We start from the raw sequence: 25968 nt of genomic DNA on the forward strand, positions 1-25968 counted from the left end.
TCTATAAGAAATAAAAAATTTTGTATGTTTACCTGCTATGCTATGACCTCAAAGCCCAGAACAGTACTCAGTGCACAGGAGACACTCGATGAACATCTGTGGAATGAAGAAATGAACTGTCCTGGTTTAAAAGAAAGAAAGAAATATAATTGGCTTTTTTTTTTCTATTAGGAGTTGATTTGAGTTTGTTTATGTTTTTGTTTGGTTGTCCCAATTCTAGAGCTAAAGAAAATATCTCTCATGCAGCTGTAACTTTTTAAAAAATGGAGAACACTGCCAAATAGTGGTATTTTAATCCCATCAGGAACAGAGAACAGAATGCAAACTGTTCTTTCTCTCATGACGTAAGCCACGATTCTGTTTGCCCTGTGGTTCTGCAATGCTTGCTAGAGAAGCCTAAGATAGAAAACCATGTGTTGATGCCTGACATTTGGTTCTCTCCAGGGAAATAAATTTATTTAACTAGTTTAATATTTCTTGGTGAACTATTAATGACCAGCTGATTCACAGAGATGTTTTTCTCTAGCTCTATGGATATGCTCGATGACGTGTAGAAAATTAAAATAATAAAGGAAAAAACAACACATTTGAATAATGGGAGAATTTTCAAGTGGCATATACGTGCAACCATCAAATATTACCTATGGCAACATAATTTTTCAGGTAGGAATTCATTCTGTTTATCATGCAGCATGTCCTAAGTGTCCAGTCTCTTCTTAAACTCGCCCAGATGCAGTCTATTTTATTATTGAAGAATCACATTAAGTTTTTCATTTGTGGAAGATTAAAATTAAGCATCTATTAAGAGCCAGTGTTTGGGCTATACCCATAGAGAGCTCATAGCCTCCTACAGTTCCCTACGAGGGATTTCATGAATTAAAATGCACTTGTGCTTGGGAACTAGTTAAAGAATATGAAGGGAAAGAAACATCTTTGAAAGGTTATTAACGTGCCAGGGACATTTAGAAGGGTATCCTTAACCATCCTCTCTAAATAGTTTCTACCTCGTGTCTGCTTACTTTTTCTCATCCTGGTCTTTTTTCCCTCTTCATATGCTAATCCTCACTGGACATTGTTCACTGCTCTATGTCCAGCTCTGAGTAGTAGCTGGCATAGAGCAGGGTGTTGTTTTTTTATAGTTGTTGCATGAATGAACTTGAAAGGAAGCCATTCTTATTTTACAAATGAGACCAACACTAATGAATTAAATGATTTGCTAATAATTGTGCAACTCTTAAATCACAAATTAGGGGTTTAAACCTTGGTGTGAACGCAAAGCTCATGGTACTTTCCATTATCACATCTCTCAACGCATGTTTCTTTACGGAGATATGAATGTTTTCTTTTGTTGAACACATTACATGAAAGATGCAAAGTTACAGAGATATTGCCCTCAAGAGCTGGACACTTCTAGTTAGGAAGGAAAGAAGTATCTGGAGACCCAACTAAAAGTAGCTCAGTGTCTGGATTCAGAAAATCCTCAGAGACAAAAACAGGGAGGGTGAGCTGGCCTGGGCTCCCTCCAGGGGAGCACTTTAACTTGGATGGGGTCTGTGGTCCCTTGAATCTGAGGAAGTTGCCTGTTGTTATGCTAGTCCTCAGTCCTGCTGGCTTTTTGCAATCCCATGAACTGTAGCCCTCCAGGCTCCTCTAACCACGGAATTCTCCAGGCAAGAATACTGGAGTGGGTTCCCATTCCCTTCTCCAGGGGCTCTCCCCGACCCAGGGAACCCACGTCTTCTCATAGCAGGCAGATTCTTTTTCCTCTGAGCCACCAGGGAACATGAGGACATAGAATAAGTATATTTCTTTAGAGTTGACAGTTTTCCTACAAGCCTTTTTTTTCTGAGTTCGTATCCTCATTTAGATGCCAAAGAATAGAGGATTCTCCCCTCTTTTTGAGAGGGAAGGTGGTAGAAACGTAGAAAAGCTCATTTTGAAGAGTGTTTGGAGAGTTTGCGGTCTAAGCAATGAAGAGGTGGACAAAAACTGTAGGAACTGAGGTTGTTTTGTCTGGAAAAGAGAAAAGTATGGGAGTGGAGGCTGAGGTGAAGAGCTAACTTCAAAAAGTCGCCTGACGGGAAAGTCAGAAGTTGGTTGAAAACCCTTACACTCGCTTGGTAAACAACTGAAACGACCTGCACTAGACTAGAAGGCCTGACTGTTGGCTTTCCCTGGAAGAGAGGTGAAATTCATTCTCTTAAGCACCGAACAGTGAAATTAAAAAATACATATATATGTGATGGAAACACGTTTCTATTCAATACCAAGAATTGCCTTTAAAAGGCATGGAGCTGTTTCGGGAGGAAAGTCTTCCGCGGCGCTCCAGGGGACCGACAGCCCCAGGGTCAAGACGCCCGATCGGGGGTCGCAGGCTGGGGGCGGGGACCCGGAGCCCAGGGCGCGCACGTCAGACTCCAGCTGCGCATCCCGGGCTCCCCTGGGAGCGGCGCGGGGCGGGGCGGCAGGGGTCCCGGGAGCTCCGGCCCTGGCTGGGCTGAGGGCGCCGGATAGAGCTCAGCAGCATGCTGGCCACGGTCGGGAGCCTCCTGCGCCTCCGCCTAGGGCGCATCCCCTGCTGCGCCCCGGGAGCGCCCCCAGATGTCGAGCGGCGGCCGGTCGGGTCTCTCTGGCCCCGGGGTCACCCCCAGTACTCCAGTGGCCGGAGCCCCGGCCGCTCGGAGCCCCCAGGTTCTGGTGAGCAGGGGCTGGGAACGACCCGGGAGGGACGGGTCCGTGGAGCGCTAAGGCTGGAGGATGGAGGCGTGAGTGCGCCCCGATCGCTGGGCCGTCGGTCTCTCTGTCACTCTGTATGTCCCTGTCGCTTTCGCAGCCGAGAAGGTCCATAGGGTCCCCGCTGAGCACAAGCCGTCGCAATTCGACAAGAGAATCCTGCTGTGGACCGGGCGTTTCAAAGCGATGGAGGATATCCCGCCTCGGATTCCGTAAGTGTGCCGGGCCGGGTTGAGGGCCCCCTGGAGGGTCCGCCCCAGGCCTGGAAGGCTCGGGGTCCACCCACTTCCCGACCTGGGCGCACAGAGGTCGGGAGAGGTGTGCAGAGCCACACGGGTCTTCATAGTACTACTTACCATTCTAAAGGAATTACTCACGCGCCCCTAGTGCGGTTAAATGCCAAGCTCCTTCACTGGACTGTGAGAGACAAGCTAAGCTTATGGGGAGACTGTTGAAGTCGGGTGAAAATCCCGAAGTTCAGTGAGTACTTCCACGGTCACTCGGATACCCGCCCCCGGCGAGCTCCGGGGCCGGGAGGCAGTGGAGCCCTTAAACCAAACAAAAACCAAGGTCCTCGCATACGCCCGGCTGGCTGAGAGGCGGAGGGGCCCCGGCCTGGGCTGGGGAGGGGAGGAGTTGCGGCTCCCTGATCACCCAAGGAAGGATCATGACTCGCGGGGTGGCCGGAGAGTCTCTGGGAAGAAGCCACATCCATGTGACCTCCTCTTCTGGGGCGGGAGATGCCTGGTGTACACGGTTCTGCAGCCCTCTGAGCGCGGGTTTCTGGGACTAGGAGCCAGCGCGCATCTGTGTCTCTGGCCTCCTCATCCCATATCCAAGACAGACGTTCGCTTGATAAAACCTAAGCTGACAACTTCAACACCAGGGTAAATGTAATCTTTTACGAAAACAAAAATAAAGTAAAGGTCACCCGTAAAAAACATTTTTTTACAGCTTCAGTTTATGCAAAGCCCAGAAATCTTCCCAGCACTTTACAAGGGAGTGGTTAAAAGGGGAAGGAAGGAAACTAAAGATAAAGCCAATCTACCACTTTTTAAACTGTTCTCAAAAAAGAAGTGAGACTAGAACTATAAAATCGAATAAGTATTTCAGATGTTCAAATATTATTTTATATGATGTGATCAATGCCTGTTAGATGATGGAAACTGGGTCTACACCTTGTTCTGTGCATATTGTGCACACTTTTTATTGATTGTTAATTTATTAGTCATCAACAGCATTTCAAATGGGAAAAATACGGTGGGAAATAAATGTTCAGTAATGAATTCTCAAGCATTTTTATCCCTTTCTTGGATTAAATGATTTAATGAGGAATGGACATGGAATTTGAACTGTTTTCAGCACTTACTCACCATGGAGATCTTTTTTTAATATTATAAAACAAATTTTGTTTTCCTTGAGATCTATAATTTAGCCCAGAGCAGAAATTAGCCCCAGAAGAGCTTAAAAAGACCATCCTCAGTGTTTCTGGATTTTGGATTTTAGGGCTATATGAGAGTAATCAAAAATGTAAAGAACCTGCATTGTTGTAAATTAACGCATGTCTAGAGATTCTAGACCCAGTATTCTAGCAATACAGCTGTATATGTGAAGAGACCCATTTTACAGAAATAATTCTTCCCCAGGATCACAGTCAAAGAAATATTGTAAAAAAGGAGAAATTCTGTTAAATTAACTTTGAGCAAGGTGCCTAGGAAAAGTATTATAGTTTTGGGTTGGAGACATGAAAGTATTTGAATATTTTTTATTATTTTCTATAACTTTCAAATCATTGCTATTTAGGAGAGATATGCCTCCTAAGCTAAGTGTCAGATTTACAATGTAAACAGCTTTCACTTTTATGCTTTTAATGGACATATAATTAACAAGTGACCTATAATTTTTGTACCATACACTAATGATATTTAATAATGACTGTACTTTTCCCTTTCTTTTCAGTGTTAAACTAATTTGGTATAGCAGTTCAAAGACAGATGGATGGGTAAAAAAGATCAGATCTTTCAGGTTCCATCTGGAACAAAAATCAACAACAAGTGTAATCTAATAATGTACTAATATTCACCTGTTTGCAACTAATATCTTAAAACTTATATTAATCTGGCTAAAACCTGAGGAAAACAGGCTAGATATTGGTTTTCTGTGTTCTTTCAACTAGTGGAAAGTTAAAGATATATTTTTTAAGAGGAATTGCTTTTTTTTTATGTTACTGCATTCTATTCAAACGGCATAGATAAGAAAAAATACTGCTGAATACTTTCTCAGAAATCATTCTTTACTTATATCTATTTATAAGCTGCCACTTCATATTACTGCAGCAATATAAATAATAAATACCTGTTAATTTGAAATTAGTAAGATAATGTACTAGAATGTGTAAGGCTTTCACATCTGCCAGTTGCATTCAGGGAAATTTTTGGAATATTTACGTAAAAAATCATTGTCTATTATGCCAGTCAGGAAATCATATTGCTTTAATGTAATTAATAGAATACACATCTTGGTTTAGGCCAGAAATGATAGATGCTGCAAGAAACAAAGCTCGGGTGAAAGCTTGTTACATAATGATTGGACTCACAATCATTGCCTGCTTTGCAGTGATAGCATCAGCCAAAAGGGTGAGTACCACTTTAAAGTAAAAATAGACTTGTGAATTTTAAGAAGGATTATGAGCTTTGTTCTCATTTGGGGGATTATTGCTAGTTTTCCAATGTAAGAACAGTCTCATCTCAGACAGCTTGACCCATCCTCACATATCAATTGTACTGAAAACAACACTGTTCATGGAAATGTGAGTCAACAAATTAACTATCTGGACAGAAGGGACAGAAGCTTGTTTCCATTTATAAGACAAAGAAAAATCAGAAATTACAGTTTATAACCTGGTTAAAATAGGCAAAGGAAGAACTTTTTTGTATGAAAGTTATCCAAACTACACCCTTCCTTAAATCATGAACTGTTTAGCTATGGCATCAGTTCAGTTCAGTTGCTCGGTCATGTCCGACTCTTTGCGACCCCATGAACCGCAGCACGCCAGGCTTCCCTGTCCATCACCAACTCCTGGAGCTTACACTCATGGCCATCGAGTTGGTGATGCCATCCAATCATCTCACCCTCTGTCGTTCCATTCTCCTCCCACCTTCAATCTTTCCCAACATCAGGGTCTTTTCCAATGAGTCAGTCCTTTGCATCAGGTGGCCAAAGTATTGGCATTTCAGCTTCAGCATCAGTCCTTCCAATGAATATTCAGGATTGATCTCCTTTAGGATGGACTGGTTGGATCTCCTTGCAGTCCAAGGGACTCTCAAGAGTCTTCTCCAACACCACAGTTCAAAAGCATCAATTCTTTGGCACTCAGCTTTCTTTACAGTCCAACTCTCACATCCATACATGACTACTGGAAAAACCATAGCCTTGAGACTATGTAAAAGATATTGCAATAAACTAGGCAACAGATGGTTATCTCAGACAAGGGTGATATCAGGAGAGATGATGTGGAGTGGTCCAACTGGGATATATTTTTAAACAGAGCCAATAGGATTGCTGGTGTATAATGACTTACATATGAGTAGCTGGGAGGATAATAAAATAGTACCTGAGTGAGAGTGTTTCAGATGCAGTGGTCAGGGAAGCTCACTCTGAGAAGAATGAGAATAAGTCATCAGGGTAAGGCCAAGAGAATGAGGAAAGCCTATAGAGAGTAAAGTGTCTGGTGTATTAAAAAAAAAAAACACACACACACACACAGAACTAATGTGGCTGAAGTATAAAGGGAAGACAGTTTGAAACATGAAGGGTCCAGGCAGTATTGGAATCCAGTCTGTCATTTAGGAGCTAGAGAATCACCAACTGGATAGGCAGGTTACTAAGTAGGTTAAAACTAGAGATGACTGAATTTCTTTATTTTTATGTTTAAGTGTTCATCCTAATAAACATTTACTAAAATTTCCATTTGATAAGAATAATTTCAAAGGCTAAGTTATTTGCCAAGCCAACAGAAAGAAACAGATATGTATAAGGACTTCCCTGATGGTCCAGTGGTTAGGACCATGTTTCCACTGCAGGGGCAAGGCTTCCATCCCTGGTCTGAGAACTAAGATCCCCACATGCCATGTGGCATGGCCAAAATAAAAGAATAGATATATAGATAACATTAGGGCTTCCTAGACGGCACTAGTGATAAAGAACCCGCATGACAGTGCAGGAGACATAAGACACATACAGGAAACAGGAGACACGGGTTCAATCCTTGCGTTGAGATCATCCCCTAGAGGAGGGCATGGTAACCCACTCCAGTATTCTTTCCTGGAGAATCCCAGGGACAGAGCTGCCTGGCAGGCTACAGTCCATAGCATCACAGAGAGTCAAAGATGCTTGGTTGGTTCCAGGCAAACTATTCTGTGTGATGAGGCTACCAAAATCCAGTTCCATCCCTGGCTGTGTTACTAAAACACAATTCCAAAACAAAGTTATAATTACACTCTAATGGGCTCAGTTGTAGGTGCCACCATAAAGAAGGACACTAATAAACTGGAGTGTGTCCAGAGGAGAGTTCAACACAGAGGAAAGTTGTTAGGGATGGAGAAATTCAGACTAGAGAAAAGATGATTCACAGAGATATCAATATTTCTGGGGCTGCATTTCATGGTAAAAACCAATCAGCAGATGCAAGAATTGGGGAAAAGCAAGAAGCAAAATTAGAGTTATTACCTCATAATTTCCCTTCAGAAAATACATATTAGAGATGGCAAGGAAAAGGGCTCATATACAGGACACAGGCAAACTAGACTCCGTGGTCATCACTTCAAAATTTTGCACTTCTAACTATTTCATGATTCTATGCCACAGACATCCTGGAATGTGAAGTCAGGTGGGCCTTAGAAAGCATCACTACGAACAAAGTTAGTGGAGGTGATGGAATTCCAGTTGAGCTATTTCAAATCCTGAAAGATGATGCTGGGAAAGTGCTGCATTCAATATGTCAGCAAATTTGGAAAACTCAGCAGTGGCCACAGGACTGGAAAGGGTCAATTTTCATTCCAATCCCAAAGAAAGGCAACGCCAAAAATGCTCACAGTACATACAATTGCACTCATCTCACACACTAGTAAAGTGATGCTCAAAATTATCCAAGCCAGGCTTCAGCAATATGTGAACTGTGAACTTCAGATGTTCAGGTTGGTTCTCGAAAAGGCAGAGGAACCAGAGATCAAATTGCCGACATCCGCTGGATCATGGAAAAACCAAGCGAGTGCCAGAAAAACATCTATTTCTGCTTTATGACTATAACGAAGCCTTTGACTGTGTGGATCACAATAAACTGAAAAATTCTGAAAGAGATGGGAATACCAGACCACCTCTTGAGAAACCTATATGCAGGTCAGGAAGCAACAGTTAGAACTGGACATGGAACAACAGACTGGTTCCAAATGGGAAAAGGAGTACGTCAGGGCTGCATATTGTCACCCTGCTTATTTAACTTATATGCAGAGTACATCATGAGAAATGCTGGGCTGGAGGAAGCAAAAGCTGGAATCAAGATTGCCAGGAGAAATATCAATAAACTCAGATATGCAGATGACACCACCCTTATGGCAGAAAGTGAAGAGGAACTAAAGAGCCTCTTGATGCAAGTGAAAGAAGAGAGTGAAAAAGTTGGCTTAAAACTCAACATTCAGAAAACTAAGATCCATGGCATCCGGTCCCATCACTTCATGGCAAATAGATGGGGAAACAGTGGAAACAGTGGCTGACTTTATTTTTCTGGGCTCCAAAATCACTGTGGATGGTGATTGCAGCCATGAAATTAAAAGATGCTTACTCCTTGAAAGAAAAGTTATGACCAAACTAGATAGCATATTAAAAAGCAGAGACATTACTTTGTCAACAAAGGTCCGTCTGGTCAGTTCAGTTCAGTTCAGTTGCTCAGTTGTGTCTGACTCTTTGCGACCCCATGAACCGCAGCACGCCAGGCCTCCCTGTCCATCACCAAGTCCTGGAGTCCAACCAAGCCCATGAGTCGGTGGTGCCATCCAACCATCTCATCCTCTGTCGTCCCCTTCTCCTCCTGCCCTCAATCTTTCCCAGCATCAGGATCTTTTCAAATGAGTCAGCTCTTCTCATCAAGTGGCCAAAGTATTGGAGTTTCAGCTTTAGCATCAGTCCTTCCAATGAACACCCAGGGCTGATCTCCTTTAGAATGGACTGGTTGGATCTCCTTGCAGTCCAAGGAACTCTCAAGTCTTCTCCAGCACCACAGTTCAAAAGCATCAATTCTTCAGTGCTCAGCTTTCTTCACAGTCCAACTCTCACATCCATACATGACCACTGGAAAAACCATAGCCTTGACTAGACAGACCTTTGTTGCAAAGTATATCTCTGCTTTTTAAAAATACGCTGTCTAGGTGGGTCATAACTTTTCTTCCAAGAAGCAAGCGTCTTTTAATTTCATGGCTGCAATCACCATCCACAGTGATTTTGGAGCCCAGAAAAATAAAGTCAGCCACTGTTTCCACTGATTCTTCATCTATTTGCCATGAAGTGATGGGACCGGATGCCATGGATCTTAGTTTTCTGAATGTTGAGCTTTAAGCCAACTTTTTCACTCTCTTCTTTCACTTTCATCAAGAGGCTCTTTAGTTCCTCTTCACTTTCTGCCATAAGGGTGGTGTCATCGGCATATCTGAGGTTATTGATATTTCTCCTGGCAATCTTGATTCTAGCTTGTGCTTCTTCCAGCCCAGCATTTCTCATGATGTATTCTGCATATAAGTTAAATAAGCAGGGTGACAATATGCAGCCCTGACGTACTCCTTTTCCTATTTGGAACCAATCGGTTGTTCCATGTCCAGTTCTAACTGTTGTTTCCTGACCTGCATATAGGTTTCTCAAGAGGTGGTCTGGTATTCCCATCTCTTTCAGAATTTTCCAGTTTATTGTGATCCACATTGTCAAAGGCTTCGTTATAGTCAATAAAGCAGAAATAGATGTTTTTCTGGAACTCTCTTACTTTTTTGATGATCCAGTGGATGTTGGCAATTTGATCTTTGGTTCCTGTGCTTTCTCGAAAACCAACCTGAACTTCTGGAAGTTCACAGTTCACGTATTGCTAAAGCCTGGCTTGGAGAATTTTGAGCATCACTTTACTAGTGTTTGAGATGAGTGCAGTTGTATGGTAGTGTGAGCATCTTTGGTGTTGCCTTTCTTTGGGATTGGAATGAAAACTGACCTTTTCCAGTCCTGTGGCCACTGCTGAGTTTTCAAAATTTGCTGACATATTGAGTGCAGCACTTTCACAGCATCATCTTTCAGGATTTGAAATAGCTCAACTGGAATTCCATCACCTCCACTAACTTTGTTCGTAGTGCTGCTTTCTAAGGCCCACTTGACTTCACATTCCAGGATGTCTGGCTCTAGGTAAGTGATCACACCATCGTGATTATCTGGGTTGTGAAGATCTTTTTTGTACAGTTCTTCTGTGTATTCTTGCCACCTCTTCTTAATATCTTCTGCTTCTGTTAGGTCCCTGCCATTTCTGTCCTTTATTGAGCCCATCTTTGCATGAAATGTTCCCTTGGTATCTCTAATTTTCTTGAAGAGACCTGTAGTCTTTCCCATTCTATTGTTTTCTTCTATTTCTTTGCATTGATCACTGAGGAAGGCTTTCTTATCTCTCCTTGCTATGCTTTGGAACTCTGCATTCAAATGGGTATATCTTTCCTTTTCTCCTTTGCTTTTCACTTCCCTTCTTTTCACAGCTATTTGTAAAGCCTCCTCAGACAGCCATTTTGCTTTTTTGCATTTCTTTTCCATGGGGATGGTCTTGATTCCTGTTTCCTGTACAATGTCATGAACATCCATCCATAGTTCATCAGGCACTCTATCAGATCTAGTCCCTTAAATCTATTTCTTACTTCCATGGAATAGTCATAAGGGATTTGATTTAGGTCATACCTGAATGGTCTAGTGGTTTTCTCCACTTGCTTCAGTTTCAATCTGAATTTGGCAATAAGGAGTTCATGATCTGAGCCACAGTCAGTTCCCGGTCTTGTTTTTGCTGACTGTATAGAGCTTCTCCATCTTTGCCTGCAAAGAATATAATCAGTCTGATTTCGGTGTTGACCATCTGGTGATGTCCATGTGTAGAGTCTTCTCTTGTGTTGTTGGAAGAGGGTGTTTGTTATGACCAGTGCGTTCTCTTGGCAGAACTCTATTAGCCTTTGCCTTGGTTCATTCTGTACTCCAAGGCCAAACTTGCCTATTATGCCAGGTGTTTCTTGACATCGTACTTTTGCATTCTAGTCCCCTATAATGAAAAGGACATCTTTTTTTGTGTTTTAGTTCTAGAAGGTCTTGTAAGTCTTCTTAGAACTGTTCAACTTCAGCTTCTTCAGCGTTATTGGTCGGGGCATAGACTTGGATTACTGTGATATTTAATGATTTGCCTTGGAAATGAACAAAGAGCATTCTGTCGTATTTTGGACTCTTTTGTTGACCATGATGGCTACTCCATTTCTTCTAAGGGATTCCTAAGGTATGGTTTTTTCAGTAGTCACGTATGGATGTGAGTTGGACTATAAAGAAAGCTGAACTCCAAAGAATTGATGCTTTTGAACTGTGGTGTTGGAGAGGACTCTTGAGAGTTTCCTGGACTGCAAGGAGATTCAACCAGTCCATCCTAAGGGAGATCAGTCCTGGGTGTTCATTGGAAGGTCTGATGTTGAAGCTGAAACTCCAATAATTTGGACACCTGATGCGAAGAGCTGACTCATTTGAAAAGACCCTGATGCCTGGAAAGATTGAGGGCAGGAGGAGGATGGCATCACCAACTCAATGGTTTGAGTTGGGTAGGCTCTCTGAGTTGGTGATGGACAGGGAGACCTGGCATGCTGCGGTTCATGGGTTGCAAAGAGTCGGACACAACTGAGCAACTGAACTGAACTGTATCCATCTTCTTTCTCTCCAATCACCTGTCACTTTGAATAATTAATGTTACCTTATCTAAGATGCTGTCAGATAGAGATGGAGAAATGGTTAGCAATTTGAGATGTGTTCGGAAAGGTAAAAAGGATAGACCTTTATGGCAAGTTCAGTGTGGGAAGAGGAAACAAAATGGAAGAATGACTTCAAGAAAGCCTGGATTTCTGCCTTTAGACTGTAAGATGGATGGTGTTGCCATTCCCCATGTGTACAGCTGGGGAAAGAACTGGTAGGCCTGACAGACAAAATATATCAAGTCCTCTATTTTGGATATGTTAAGTGTGAAATGCGTAACAGACTTCCATCAATATCTATTAGATTTTTTTTTTTTCTGCAAAGTACTTTGTATGTTCTTCAGTCTGAGGGACCTATAGCTTTGCTCACTTCTGAAAAAGTGTAAGCTGTTATTACTTCAAATATGACCTCTCCCCTCATTCTAATAACTCACCTGGTGGGAATATATGTTGGAATTTCTAATTTATTACCCATGTCTCTTAACTTCTCTATTTTTTTGTACTTATATCTCTGTGCTGCATTTAGATTATTTCCTCTGATCCGTTTTGTAGCTAGAGTTCTTTCCTCCTGATCACAATGCTAATTATCTTCTCTTTTTACAAGTAATTTTTTCTCCCCCAGGTAAATGCTTAGTGTTCTTGCCAGTTATCAGGCTGGTAAGAGCTTTACTCATTTCACAGGAATACCTCAGCTCCATGCCCATGATCTAAATCCTGAACTTGCCTATTGGTATAGCGATTCAACTTCTAGCCCACAGCTGTTAAAGCCATTATTTCCCCCTAATAAAGCCATTTCCGTCTATCCTGGCTTTTGTCCTTCTCATTCCCCATCAACTTATGCCTTTTGCATTATTTTCGTAAAAGGTACCTGAGGATTTCCCTTTCTTGATTTTGAGTTTAACTATTTGAAAGTGATTTATTTTTTGTCCAACAACTATATCTTTGCGTGCCAAGAGGAGGTGGGGGCAGATTTCTGATACAGCCGTACTGTTGTCTAGAAGTCTAATAACTAAGGCAGATTTTTTCTGTATCAAAGGATCGTTTTTCTTAAATGCTACATGTGATTGATGCTTTGTTATTTTTCTTCTTTCATGGAGTCTGCTCTGTATCTCTAAAATACAAATTTTTCCAGAGCGTCAAAATGCTTTGCCTTTTGCTTCTGCAGGCTGCAGAACGACATGAATCTTTAACAAGCTGGAACCTGGCAAAGAAGGCAAAATGGCGTGAAGAAGCGGCGCTGGCTGCACAGGCCAAGGCTAAATGATATTCTAACTGACAAAGTGTTCATCGGAATATCATCACTATTACCAGCAACAATAAATGATAGGTAAAAGAGAATATTTAACAAAGTACTTGTCAAGGCTTTATTTTGGTAACAAGAATGGCAAAATCTTTTTTTATGTCTACTTTTAGTAAATTTTTGCTGAAGTGTAACATACATTTAGAAAGTGCACAAAAGTGTACACAGTTTGATAGAATTTTAGTGAACACTCCTGTATAACTGTTCAGGTCAAGACGTAAAACATCTCCTTTCTGCCTTATTTCTGCCCTCAGTCATTACCACACAGATAAAAAAAGATGTTGTTTTATCACCGTAGACTAGTTTTGCCTGTTTTAACTTTATATACACAGAATTATATAATATACACTTGTGTAAATTCTTATACTCAGCATTATACTGTGAGATTCATCAACAGACTGTGAGTAGCAGGAAGTCATTCATTTTCATTGTTACAGTATTCCATTGTATGAATATGCCAGTTAATCTGGTTATTTGGTCCAGTTTTTAGCCATTAGAGATAATGCTAAAATGAGCATCCTGGGGACTTCCTTGGCGGTGCAGTGGTTGAGACTCTGTGCTTCCACCGCACGGGGAACAGGATTCATCCCTGGTTGGGAAACTAAGATCCCACATGCCTCGGGAACAAAAGTAAAACAAACTTCCCCTACCACACATCACGACGTAGTCACAAAACAGAATGGTGAGCAGCAAAGAGAATGAACAAACCACACATACATGCATCAACATGAATCGCAAAAAATGTTACCATTGAGCCAAAACCCAAAACTCCCAGATATAGAAAATATATGTAAACTTCCAGCTTACACATTTAGAAAACAGATAAGTGAGGCTATATTTCTTAGGGATATATACACACGAGATGAAACAATGAAGAAAAGCACAAGGATTATTAATAAAATCCAGAGTAATAGTTACAAGGGACTGATAATAATTAAATTGGATGGTGAATACACAGGAGTTTTATTATTCAACTGTCTTCTTACACATTATTCTCTTTGTGTATTTTATAATAAAACAATTTAGAAGGTGGAATGCTCAGAAAATAATGATTCAAGTTAAACCCCTAAAATTTTGCCATACTTTTTTAGACAACAGTTTAAAAAAACAACCATGACTGAAAGGGAACAAGAGGGATCCCTCAAAAGTAAAGCTGTCTGAAGTTTAGAACTCCCAATTTTTAAATAACAGGTACTTTTGAGCATTACACAGTAAATTCCCCAAATTGCCTACTGCTTCCAAATTTAAATGTTTATGCAAAAGCTAGGTGGGCTGCCGTCTATGGGGTCGCACAGAGTCAGACACGGACCGAAGCGACTTAGCAGTAGCAGCAGTGAGCATTTTAAGCTTTTTACTTGGTGGGGTTGCTCCCAATCAACATTTTAGTTCTGGTGGTGCTGTACAGCAATGCTTGCAAGTGCAACTATTTGAAAATTTTATTTCATAAGAATGGAAAATTGAAATGTTAAAGTGACTAATAATGATATGATATATGTGTCTCTTAAAATTGCAGACGGCTTTATTGAGAGCAAGAAACCCTAAAAATAACTGACATAACTACTTTTACTACTCTATGATTAACAAAGTTTCAAATACTGAAGGAAATGAGGCCAGATGAAGCAAAAACAACAAAAATGGTAGTAGAATAAGAAAATAAAAACACTAAACTAGGGGCGGAGGCTAAGCTTGGCTACTGTGTGATTTTGTGTTTCAGAGCACACTAAGAAAGTTTAAATCAGATATTCCCTTCTATTTCCATATATTAGGTTTAAAACTCTAAGCCCTAAATAAATGCAGTGTATTGCATTAAAATAATAGAAAAGGAAAAATAATTTCAGCTGAAACATGTGAATGTCCCATTAATTGCCAAGGCATGAGATACAAACATAAATTAGATACATCCTCCATTATAGTTGAATATATAAGTTCTAAAATAAACACAACATACTACTTTATCAGATAGTCCTACTAATGAAATCTTACTGGTTTTAGAAAGGGGATGGAATTTTAATCAAGGGCATCTATTTTTGCTCCGTTAGGAATACACAATCCTAAGTGAGAACAAATGAAACAGACACGCTTATATAAATGCAATTGTAAAACAGCATTTTATTGTTTTTAATATAGTGCCGTAACATTTCATAATATTGCATATTACTCAAATGTTGATTTTTTTTTAGTCAAGAACATCTTCCCCACCCCACTTCCCAATCAGAACTTAAAGACACATTATCCTTCTAGAGCTCTATCATATGGGCTCCTAATATGTTACATTCTGTGAAACAGTAATGCTATGAACTAAAATGAATAAAGGTTAACAATTACTTTGATTTCACAGTTTCACAAAGCAGCTGAATTTAGAATAGCAACAAAAATCCACTAAGACTTTGTATTGTAATTACTTTTTCCATAATGCTCCTTAAGAGAAGAAAAAATATGAAGGCAAAGGTAATGTTTTGTCCAACAAAAGTTCTTTATCAACAAATCAATCTTTATCTGCATATAGGTTTTACAGTTACCGAATGATATGCTGTTTCTGTGCCAGCAGATTTTACTACACTTTTTTTGTTTTTATTTTTTGCTTTCCTATTCTAGTGCTACCAATAAGTGAACAAAATGACACTAAAAATTGAGTTCTAGAAACAGTTTTCAAAATAAAACTGATAGTAAAAACACCTGGGTCATTGAATCAAGTACTTATAAATATAAAACAAGTAAGCATAATTGCATAGATTAGCTAGGAAAAATTCAAATTCAGACAAAACTAAAACACCAAATTTAATTAAACGTAAAGGACTCTTTCAAGTATTTTTTTAAATTTCTGCATTAATGTTGCATGCATTGCCCTTTAGAACATGTTTTCTTTTCTTTTTTTGGCACAGTTTCTCTCGGATTTAAATATAATAAAGCTTAGGAAAGCAAGTTGAAAAAAGAAAAAAATTTCCCACAAGGGCCAGGGAAGATTAAGGAAAATACATTTTGGAGCATTTAAAATAGCACATTTGAAAAGAGTAGTCATATTAAGAAAAAATTTAGAAACAAGTATTTGCTAGTATTGGTTCAATAAAGTTATTACCATACCAATAGCTGGTCCTAACAATTACATATTGTCCCTTGCACTTAAATCTAATCAAATCAATTATCCTAGTAACAGATCCAATGAATTAAATATAATTTTTGTATATAAATGCCTAAAATATGGTCAAATTCTATACTTAGAGGTATAATGCTTGCTTTACTGGGAAAAATTTAAAATTAAAGGCCATTCTATTATTTCCATTATTTTTCCTTCTGTAAGAACTATTTTGTTTGAAAGATGTGGCTTAGAGATTTATTAATCTAAATCTCCTAAACTGACTACAGGGTCCTCAAAATAAAAGCAGGCACAGCTGGTTAGTTTATGAATTATGCTGCATTATCAAGTTCAATTGATTAGAAACAGTGGAATACCCTGTCACCTGATACTTATACTATCAGCATCACAAAAAAGTGTTGATCTGATAAATTCACCATCAGTTTGGTAATCTTTAATATAACTACCCTGTTCTTTTGAATATACACATACTGAACTTCATAACTTCTACTACAATAAAAAGGGCACAGATACAATACTCTACTTAACAATATAAAAGAGGTTTGGCAGATGCAGTCAGCATTATGGACACCATTTAAACCTGTAGTCTATAGCCTGTAGGTTTTAAGTGTCTTGCCAAAAGCTTAGTTTCATGATATATAATTTTACAAAGTGTCATACTATTTAAAAGTACTTCTGTATACATTTTCTTCTTGTTAACATGCCTCTGATTTCCAGCAGAAACATTATAAATGATACCATAAATGAAATCTTTCTTTACAGAATAGACTATGAGTCATATCAAAAATGCTTTTAGTTTCTATCTTAAAACAGCAATAAACTAATTTTTAAATAAGTATTTTAGATATATAACTGGAAATGTAAATAGCCTGTATATAACTATAAATGAAAAGACTGAGCTCAACAGTACCATATCTGCTTAGAAAACTACCGAGTATAGTACCGTGAAAAAAAACACATAAGACACATGCATATATATGGATCTATAAATAAATATATATATATAATTTTCTATTGAAACTTTTTTAAGTTTCACAATATGAAGAGGTTTTTGCTGTTAATACATAAACACTTACATTATATTAACCAATCTGATACAAATGTAATCTAATACAATGGTACATTGATAAGCAGCAGTATGACCCTTTGAGTATTACCAAAGGGGAAAAAAATCCTAATATAGGTTTCAACCAATTAAAGAAGCCTCAGTAATTTTCATTAGTATCATCCTTTTGTGTCCAAACATTAAGTACATTTAATAAAATTTAATACATAACAAGGTGATTTCTTCAGGACAATTTTGCCATTCAAGTACCTAAGTTCATTATTACACAGAAAGTGAAACTTCTCAATTACTGCTCTGAAAAATCAGAGAAAGGAATACAGTATTATTTTTGCTATGCAGCACTACTTTAGATTCATAATGGCATCTCTATCATGATGCTCTCTAAAATGAGCAGTGAAAAAATAAAAAAACACTATTTCAAAAATGTTAGCATATTTGGTCAAAATATAAAATATAGCATTTATATGTTAAAAACACAAATATTTAAATGTTGTGTAATTATTTTAATGTGTTCAATATGAAGAACAGCTTCTCTCTTCACAATTGCTACATTTTAATTATCAGTACAATATTTTTCCTATATTTTATAAGTAACTTTTACAGGTTTTGTCCAACCTTTTTTTTTTTTTGCAAAGTATAACCTAGAGCACAGTGATTTATAATTTCTGGTAACACCTATCTTTACATTCTAATTTAGCCTTTTCTCTATTTCACGCTTCTGAAGCTTTTTTGTTTTGTTTTTGCTTTGAGAGGTAGATTTAGTAGAGAACGGGAATGTCCAACACTGCCAAAATGCAATTATCAACAGCTGTACTGTTAATGTGCAGTTTCCAAGAGCGCTAGAAAAATTCAGAACCATTATTGTCATACTTGACCAAAATTCTCCTTCTCAGGCTTAAATTATTAAATAATGTATTTAACTGTTCTCAGATAGACACAAACAAAGATAAAACAATGAAAGATATATATACAGGCAGACCAACAGAACAACAAAACTATAATAAAAGGTTGCATATGAATGGAAACTTTTGTTTTGCTTTCTAAAAGTGCATCTTCTTTGTTTTTTTGTTCTACACAAAAACACATCAAATATTCCTACTGACAATGCAAGAAAGGGGAGATATGTAAAGCTACCCTTCTTAGCCATTAATTTACCTCCTACCAAGTTAAAGTTGGAACCCTTCCATTGGTGCTTCCTGCTGCTGAAATACAAACTGTTGCTGATTTTCATCCACTTGAGGTACAATACTGGGGTCATCATCTTCTACACCAAAGTAATGTTCAATCAGATCAAAAGCCTTTTGGTAAATTTCCTGATTTTCATGGCTTTGCAGAAATTCAATTTTATCTAGACCTATTATATAAAGCATATATATAAAATCAAAGTTATTACTCAGATTTCAACATATATTTAAATCAAAATAATGAATCAATAGATCACCAGTCCATTGTCAATGGAACTGTTATTTTTAATCTAATTTAAAAAATTAAAACATAATTTTTAAAGGTTGTATTCCATTTACAGTTATTACAAAACATTGGCTATATTCCCTTTGTTGTATAATACATCCTTGAGCCTATCTTACCCAATAATTTGCACTCCACCCCCACTGGTTGCACTGGTAACCACTAGTTTATATGAGTCTACTTCTCTTTTGTTATAGTCACTAGTTTGTAGCATTTTTTAGATTACACATTTCAGTGATTCTGTAGCTTTTATCTGATTTTTGCATATAATGATAGTCAATACTTATGCTTTATAGTTCACAAATAAAAATATTGGGCAATAGGGTATGAAGAGTAAGCATAGGCTGGGCAGTAGGAAGATCACAGAATCCACCTTTCTAGTTGTATGATTTTTCCCAAATAAGTTTGATTCCTCTGTACTTCAGTTTCTGGATTTTAAAATGACAGTTTTAGATCATGTAAACTCCACAAGTTGTTTCCAGGGTAATCATGTTAAATAAAAAGCACAAAAAGGGAAAGCAACAAAACAACAACAAAAAAAAAACCCCTAAAATTAATGAGCAAACTAACAATAAGTTCTCTCACAGAATAAGCCAAAGTGTATCAATAAGGAATAAATGAATACTATTTGTAAATCCAATACAGTTTATAAGTGAAACTTAAAAAACCCATTTTCATAGTGTAAGGAGAATCTACAGTGTTTTATTTTACTGCTCACAAGAAAATAATCCACATGTAAGTCTGGATGATGCTAAAAGTATTTTTCACTTAATTATAGATAAACCTCTTCAATTTGTTGCAGGATATAAATATATCAAGTAATCATATCTATATATACTCATAGAATAGCTTAAACTCTAGTATAACTTGGGGCCAAAATAATGATTGTAGCAGGAAATATTCTTAAATCAGCGATTAATATCTTTCATTTATATGATGTCTTAACCAGTGACATTATGTAATCTGAAATAAAGGCAAAGTGGTCTCCCAGGTGTGGTTGAATGGATATAATAGGACTTAAGACAGAAAGTGAATATTTAATGGAAATATACTGAGAGGAAAAAGAACTGACTTAGATTCATGCCTCATCTGGAAATAAATTCCATGGTCTTGGTTACAGTTGTTTGAATTCTGGATCTGATGCCAAACACAAAGGACAAAAAAGTAAAAATAAACAAGTGGGACCACATTAAACTAAAAAACTTCTGCACAGCAAAGGAAAACATCAGCAGTATGAAAAGATAACCTAGGAAATGAGAGAAAGTATTTGTGAATCATATACCTAGTAGGAGGTTAATATCTAAAATATATAAAGAACTCATATAACTCAATACCCCAAAACCAAACTATCTGATTAAAAAATGGGCAGACAATCTGAATGAACATTTTTTCAAGGGAGATACACGGATGCCCAATAGGTATAGGACAAGATGCTCAACATTATTAATCATTAGGGAAATGGAAATGAAAACCACAATAAGATTTCACCTTACACCTGTTAGAATGACCACTGTCAAAAAGATGAGACAGAAAGTGTTGGTAAGGATGTGGGAAAAGGAAACCCTTGTGCACTATTGGTGGGAATGTAAACTGGTGCGATCCCTATGGATAACAATATGGATTATATGGCAGTTCTAGTTTTAACTTTTCACATTTATTTCTTAAAATATAATCCAGCAATTTCACTTCTTGATATTTATCTCAAGAAAATGAAAAAAAAAAAGAACTCAAAGATATTATGAACCCCCGTGTTCACTTCAGCATTATTTACAACAGCCCAGACATGGGAGCTATCTTATCTATCAAAGAATGAATTGATAAAGAAACTGTGGTACATATACACACAACACATACACATACAGAGGAACAGTATTCAGTTTTTTTAAAAAAGAAGAAAACCTTGCCATCTGCAACAACCTGGATGGACCTTGGGGGCATTACACTCACTGAAACAAGTCACAGATACAGACAAATACCTTATAATCTCACTTATATGCAGAATCTAAACAAACAAAAACAAAGAGCTCAGAGTAAGTGCATTGATACAGGGTACAGACTGGCTGTTGTCAGAGACAGGAGGTAAGGGGTTGAATTAAATGGGTGAAAGGGGCTGTCAAAAGGCACAAACTTCTAGTCTGTATAAGCTTTGGGGAAGTAATATACAGTGATGGGGACCACATTTAATAATACTGTAATATATATATGAAAGCTGCTAAGAGTAAATCTGAAGAGTTCTCACTACAAGAAAAAAATTTTAACTATGGTGACATGAACTATAATTATTACATTCATTTTGCAGTATACACAAATACTGAATCATTATGTTATACACATGAAACCAATGTGTCACTTGGATCTCAATTAAAACATGGATAGCAATATAAATTTTACTGAATGCTCACCATATGCTTCTTCAATGAGTGCACAGTATGGATTAATGCCTATTCCATTCTGCTTAGATTCTTGTTCCCCAAGCCGTAAAATATTTTCAAGTCCATTTAAAGCCACTTGAACTATTTTAGAGTCCATAACAGTCAACAGATCACAAAGTGGTTTAATGCAGCCTAAGGCTACCAAATACCTTCAGAATAATTAAAAAAAAATGTGGAGGAGAAACATTTTAAAATACTTAAATATTTATAGCAATGACATGAAAACATTCTTCAGTGAAATGTTACATAAACACTTAAGTATTCTTAAAAATACTTAAATTTTTACTTATATAGGAACCTGAAAATTCTTACTCTTATTTTCATAATTTAACATAATTAGCAATTAATGGTATTACAAATATTACAAAAATACATATAAGCAAATTGGTACTTATAGTTGTTTTTGCATAGCATATAAGTGCAAAGAATAGTTGGCGCAAGGTTTATTTTTGTTTTAAAGGTTAGTTAGCCCGTGTAACACATGAAGCCATATCGGGGTAGGTAGAAATGAAGACGGAAAAGAGACACCTAAATCAAACTGAAAGAAATTTTCCACAGAAACAATCGTAGTTAATGTTCTAAAATATAGGCTGTGTTTCAGAAGCACAGAAGGCTTCTAGAAGCAAAACAGGCCACGTTGTGAATAATCTTAATAAACAATGGTCACAAAAATTGTTCTACTCATTTCCTAATGCTTTTTCCTTTTCTAGTTGTTATTAGATCTCTAAAATAGCTAATTTCTTCACCTGGCAAAAAGTCCATATTAAGCATGCTCTAAAGTCCATGTTAAACATGCTCTGAAGCCAAACTGCACGGTTTCAAGTCCTAATCCCACTCCTTATTAGTTGTGTGCTTTTGTGTAACCTCTCTGTGGAAAGGTTACACATCAAAAGTGGAAATAATAATAGTACTAAACTAGAATGTTGCTGTGAGAATACTGCAAATATTCAGTAGAAGTTAGTTTTCATCCCCACCTCTTTTAAATGTGCATGTCTTCACTGGAATACTCACTTGCCATATACTAACCTGTGACTGATCAAATGGAACTGCTGAATGAATAACTATCTCATAGTTATAAAGTTAATGGAAATAAAATACACGAAAGCGTCTGATGTACTACTGATGCTCAACAACTGAAATGACTTAGCATAACAACTAGCAGTCAATAAAAATTAGTGATATGAATGCTGAACCTTATCTGAGATCAAGTCTTCTTCCCCTATATGTAGAGTTAATGAAATGATGGAAATGGCTAGAAAAATAATTATCTCAATTTGGACACCTGATTCATACTAATACATTTTAAGGAACAGACACAAAGATGAAAATAAATTGAAAAATAAAATACAACTGTTTATAAACTGTTTACAAACTTTGGGCCCCAAAACAGACAAAAATAACATCAGCATCAAAAAAATATACAAGTTAGAACAAATGAAAGATCTTATTTTATTACTATTTGTATTCATGACACAAATGAAATGAAAATAATACTGATTAAATCAAAGAGGAAGAATGAAAAATAAAAGGCAGAGACAGATGGTATCAACATATCTGAGAAAAGAAAATAACAGTAGAAATGAAGGCAATAATAGACAATGATCTCCCAAAAAGTAGATTTCAAAATACTCCTAGTGATTTATAAATTGGCATAGCAGCTTAACTTCTTTTGTATAAATTAAGAATTAAATAAATATGTATTAGAAAATATTTCCTAAATAAGCACTTCAAGAAACCAAAGAAGTATCGAGTTTCAAGAAGTGATCCTCACAACAAGAAGATTCTGTAGAAAGTCAGGCTTTTCTAGAACGGCAAAGTAGAACTTTCCTATGGAGGAAAAAAGAGTGAAAGCAGGGAATTCTCTGGCAGTCAAGTGGTTAGAATTCTGTGTTTCCACTGCAGGGGATATGGATTTGATCCCTGTCCAGGAACTAAGATCCCGCAAACCACACAAAGCAGGAAGAAAAAAAGGTGACAGCAGAAAAGAGAATACCGATAATAAAAATTAATGATGATTACAAATGATAATGATAATGGCTAATCTTAGTAGACAGCTTAATGTTTAGGCACCATGCTAAAGCACTGTAAGACTGTAAGTGTACAAATTACATTTAATTGTCAATATACTACCATAACGTACTATCCATTATTCAATCATTTAAAATATTGAAGACAATCATGGATTAGAGACATGCATGAGATTTTAATGGTCAAAAAAATACTTAATGCCCATAATAGTATAGTTTTCAAATTAACATATACTTCTTTTTCAGATTTTTAATCTCTGATTTTTCATAGTTTGCCTAGGAGAATATCAATTACACTTTGACAAAAATAAACCATTGTGAATGAATAAAATAACAAATGCTATTATTTCACATTAGAAATGCTTATAAAACTTACTTAGAAATAATGTTTTAGTTTTATCAACAAATAAAAAGTATGTATTATTCCAAATTTTGTCCTATTTATATTTAAAAAACAATTAAAAAATTTTTTTCACCTGATCTGTTCTGGAGTGCCTCCTGATGTTGCATTAGTTATAGCCCAAGCTGCTTCTTTCCTAGTGCGAAACTCTGCTTTCTGAAGAATCTCAATTAAAACAGGAAAAATATTTGCATCTATAACAGCCTGAGGAGAAAAAATGATATAGCATAATCAATGCAAATAGTATCTTATAAATATTATGAAGTAGAAGAATCTTGAAACTTGTTGGCTTTAAAACGTCAGACTTTTTGGAAACACCTTTAGAAATAATTTATTTCTAAATTTTCAACAAACTCTCACATACTTTCCTTTAAAGACTGGAAAATATATTAGCAGAATATAAATTTTAAAGATGATAAAGCACAGGCTGGTCATTGATCAAGATGAAATTACTATTAATGACTCAAGCAGCTTGATGGGACACTAATAAATCATTATTTAAAAGCACTGAGAGGAAGATTATTGCCTAGTGTGTTAGTTGCTCAGTCATGTCTGATTCTTTGTAACCCCATGGACAGTAGCCCGTCAGGCTCCTCTATCCATGGGATTTTCCAGGCAAGAACACTGGAGTGGGTAGCCATTCCAAGAATACTGGAGTGGGTAGCCAATCTTTCCAACCCAGGGATCAAACCTGGGTCTCTTGCAGGCAGATTCTTTACCATCTGACCCACCAGGGAAGTCCAATCATTGCTGATATTGAAACCTAATGAAATTCAAGCTCTTCTTAATGACTGTTACATGTCAGGCACTATACTAGAATACCTACAACAGGTAAATGTTATTATTTTAGAGGAGGAAAATTCAGTTTCTATAAAAAACTTTTCAAGAATCTTTTGAGAAAATGTTTTTAGTAACTCACTAAAAAATCACTGATAAAATGCCGACTTTTGTCCAAAATAACTCCTGAGGTCTCCTCTTTTTTCAGATACGAAAGCTATTTACCTGAATCTGAGCTCTGTTTCCAGCAGTGATATTTGAAACAGTCCAGCAGGCTTCTTTTCTGATTGACTCCTTTGAGCTACTCAATAAGTGTAAAAGACAGGGTAAAGCAGAGCAATTCAAAATTACCTAAAACAACAATAACAAAATGAAAAGTTTTATTGGAAAAGAACTACACAAAAATATACTATTTAGAAACACAATAATAATTCTGGAAAACGTATTAAGAAAAAAGAAATTTCTCTCAAAGTAAAACTTAGTTAGGCACTTGCTGTCTTCTACTCTCCCAATTTGCCAAAACTTGGTGAAGTGCCCTGTTCTCCATCCACTCATTTGCAAATGCGAAGAAAACAGAGATGTGCCCTTCAAGTTTACAAATACATTCAGAGCTCAACTGACACAACTATTTGAACAGAGATTTAGTGATTGGTCAGGATCCAACCACTTAAGTTTTGCCAAATAAATTAATGGGGAAAATGTATCTATATTTATACCTCAAACAGTTTGAATGTATCTTAACTCCGTAACTGTTAAGAAATAGTGTCTATTAAGAAATTGTTAAGAAATGTGTATATTAAGTCTATTTGTTTCATTAAAATTTATACTGTCCTATTTTCCTTTTGTAAGTAAGTACAGTTTGCTTCCCTGGTAGCTCAGCTGGTAAAGAATCTGCCTGCAATGCAGGAGACCCTGGTTCAATTCCTGGGTCAGAAGATCCTTTGGAGAAGGGAAAGACCACCCACTCAAGTATTCTTAGGAGCTTCCCTAGTGGCTCAGACAGCAAAGAATCTGCCTGTAATGCAGGAGACCTGGGTTCGATCCCTGGGTTGGGAAGATCCCCTGGAGGAGGGCATGGCAACCCACTCCAGTATTCTTGCCTGGAGAATCCCATGGACAGGGGAGCCTGGTGGGCTTCAGTCCATGGGGTCACAAAGAGTCGGACATGACTGACTAAGCACAGCATGGTTTGCTTTGTCTCTTTACATTCTTTATTTCACAGCAAGATTAATTATGCTCCATTTTCACAATGATTTACATTAAGTTTACTTGGTGAAGAACATATGAAGCAGTGCACCAAAATTCTGCTGAAAACAGTGTATGTGTGGAAGTGCATTTTATTTTAAAGAGCTCTTTTAAATTAATAATTATCAATTACTAAAGATCTACTGTTTAATAACTAAATATCTAAATATGACTTCCAAAGACTAAAACTTAAAGAATGTAGATTAGAATATATAGTTCATGATAGCAATGGATAATTTAATGTTTCTGAGTTTAAGTTTGTATCTTTAAGAAAGAATATTCCAGATCTGAAATCAGTTTGACATCACACCTTTTTTTTAAGTCTCACCATCATCCAAGACAGGCAAACACACACGTAGACACACACAGACACACACACATGCAGACACAGACACACAGTTAGTTATCAATGTGGG

At 37.3% G+C, this 25968-nt stretch overlaps 3 protein-coding genes across 4 annotated transcripts in view; 2 read left to right on the forward strand and 1 right to left on the reverse strand.

Annotated features, from left to right (window-relative positions):
- GPRC6A (G protein-coupled receptor class C group 6 member A) overlaps positions 1-2514 on the forward strand; it is a 53247-nt gene extending 50733 nt beyond the window's left edge. The window contains 1 exon segment of the mRNA XM_018053511.1: positions 2287-2514. Within this exon segment, the coding sequence (XP_017909000.1) occupies positions 2287-2514 (228 nt within the window).
- FAM162B (family with sequence similarity 162 member B) lies at positions 2506-13904 on the forward strand. Its single transcript, XM_013966462.2, has 4 exons — positions 2506-2697; positions 2834-2945; positions 5261-5369; positions 12910-13904. Exons 1-4 carry the CDS (start codon positions 2526-2528, stop codon positions 13006-13008), a joined length of 492 nt encoding a protein of 163 aa, XP_013821916.2. The 5' UTR covers positions 2506-2525; the 3' UTR covers positions 13009-13904.
- Positions 15128-25968, reverse strand: part of KPNA5 (karyopherin subunit alpha 5) — a 50232-nt gene continuing 39391 nt past the window's right edge. For both annotated transcript variants that reach the window (XM_005684531.3, XM_013966411.2), the window contains exons 11-14: positions 24533-24658; positions 23607-23734; positions 21074-21252; positions 15128-18558 (exon numbers count right to left, since the gene is read on the reverse strand). In XM_005684531.3, the coding sequence (XP_005684588.1) occupies positions 18371-18558; positions 21074-21252; positions 23607-23734; positions 24533-24658 (621 nt within the window). In that variant the 3' untranslated portion in view covers positions 15128-18370. The remainder of the gene's footprint in view (positions 18559-21073; positions 21253-23606; positions 23735-24532; positions 24659-25968) is intronic.

Source organism: Capra hircus, chromosome 9 (genome assembly GCF_001704415.2).
Source record: "Capra hircus breed San Clemente chromosome 9, ASM170441v1, whole genome shotgun sequence".
Classification (NCBI taxonomy): Eukaryota; Metazoa; Chordata; class Mammalia; order Artiodactyla; family Bovidae; genus Capra; species Capra hircus.

What these genes read in the sequence shown, in the direction of transcription:
- FAM162B (XM_013966462.2), top strand. Translation starts at nt 2,526, where the DNA reads ATGCTGGCCACGGTCGGGAGCCTCCTGCGCCTCCGCCTAGGGCGCATC. An exon ending in GATATCCCGCCTCGGATTCC is followed by an intron (nt 2,946 to 5,260) that starts GTAAGTGTGCCG and finishes ATCTTGGTTTAG; the next exon opens with GCCAGAAATGATAGATGCTG. An exon ending in TGATAGCATCAGCCAAAAGG is followed by an intron (nt 5,370 to 12,909) that starts GTGAGTACCACT and finishes TTGCTTCTGCAG; the next exon opens with GCTGCAGAACGACATGAATC.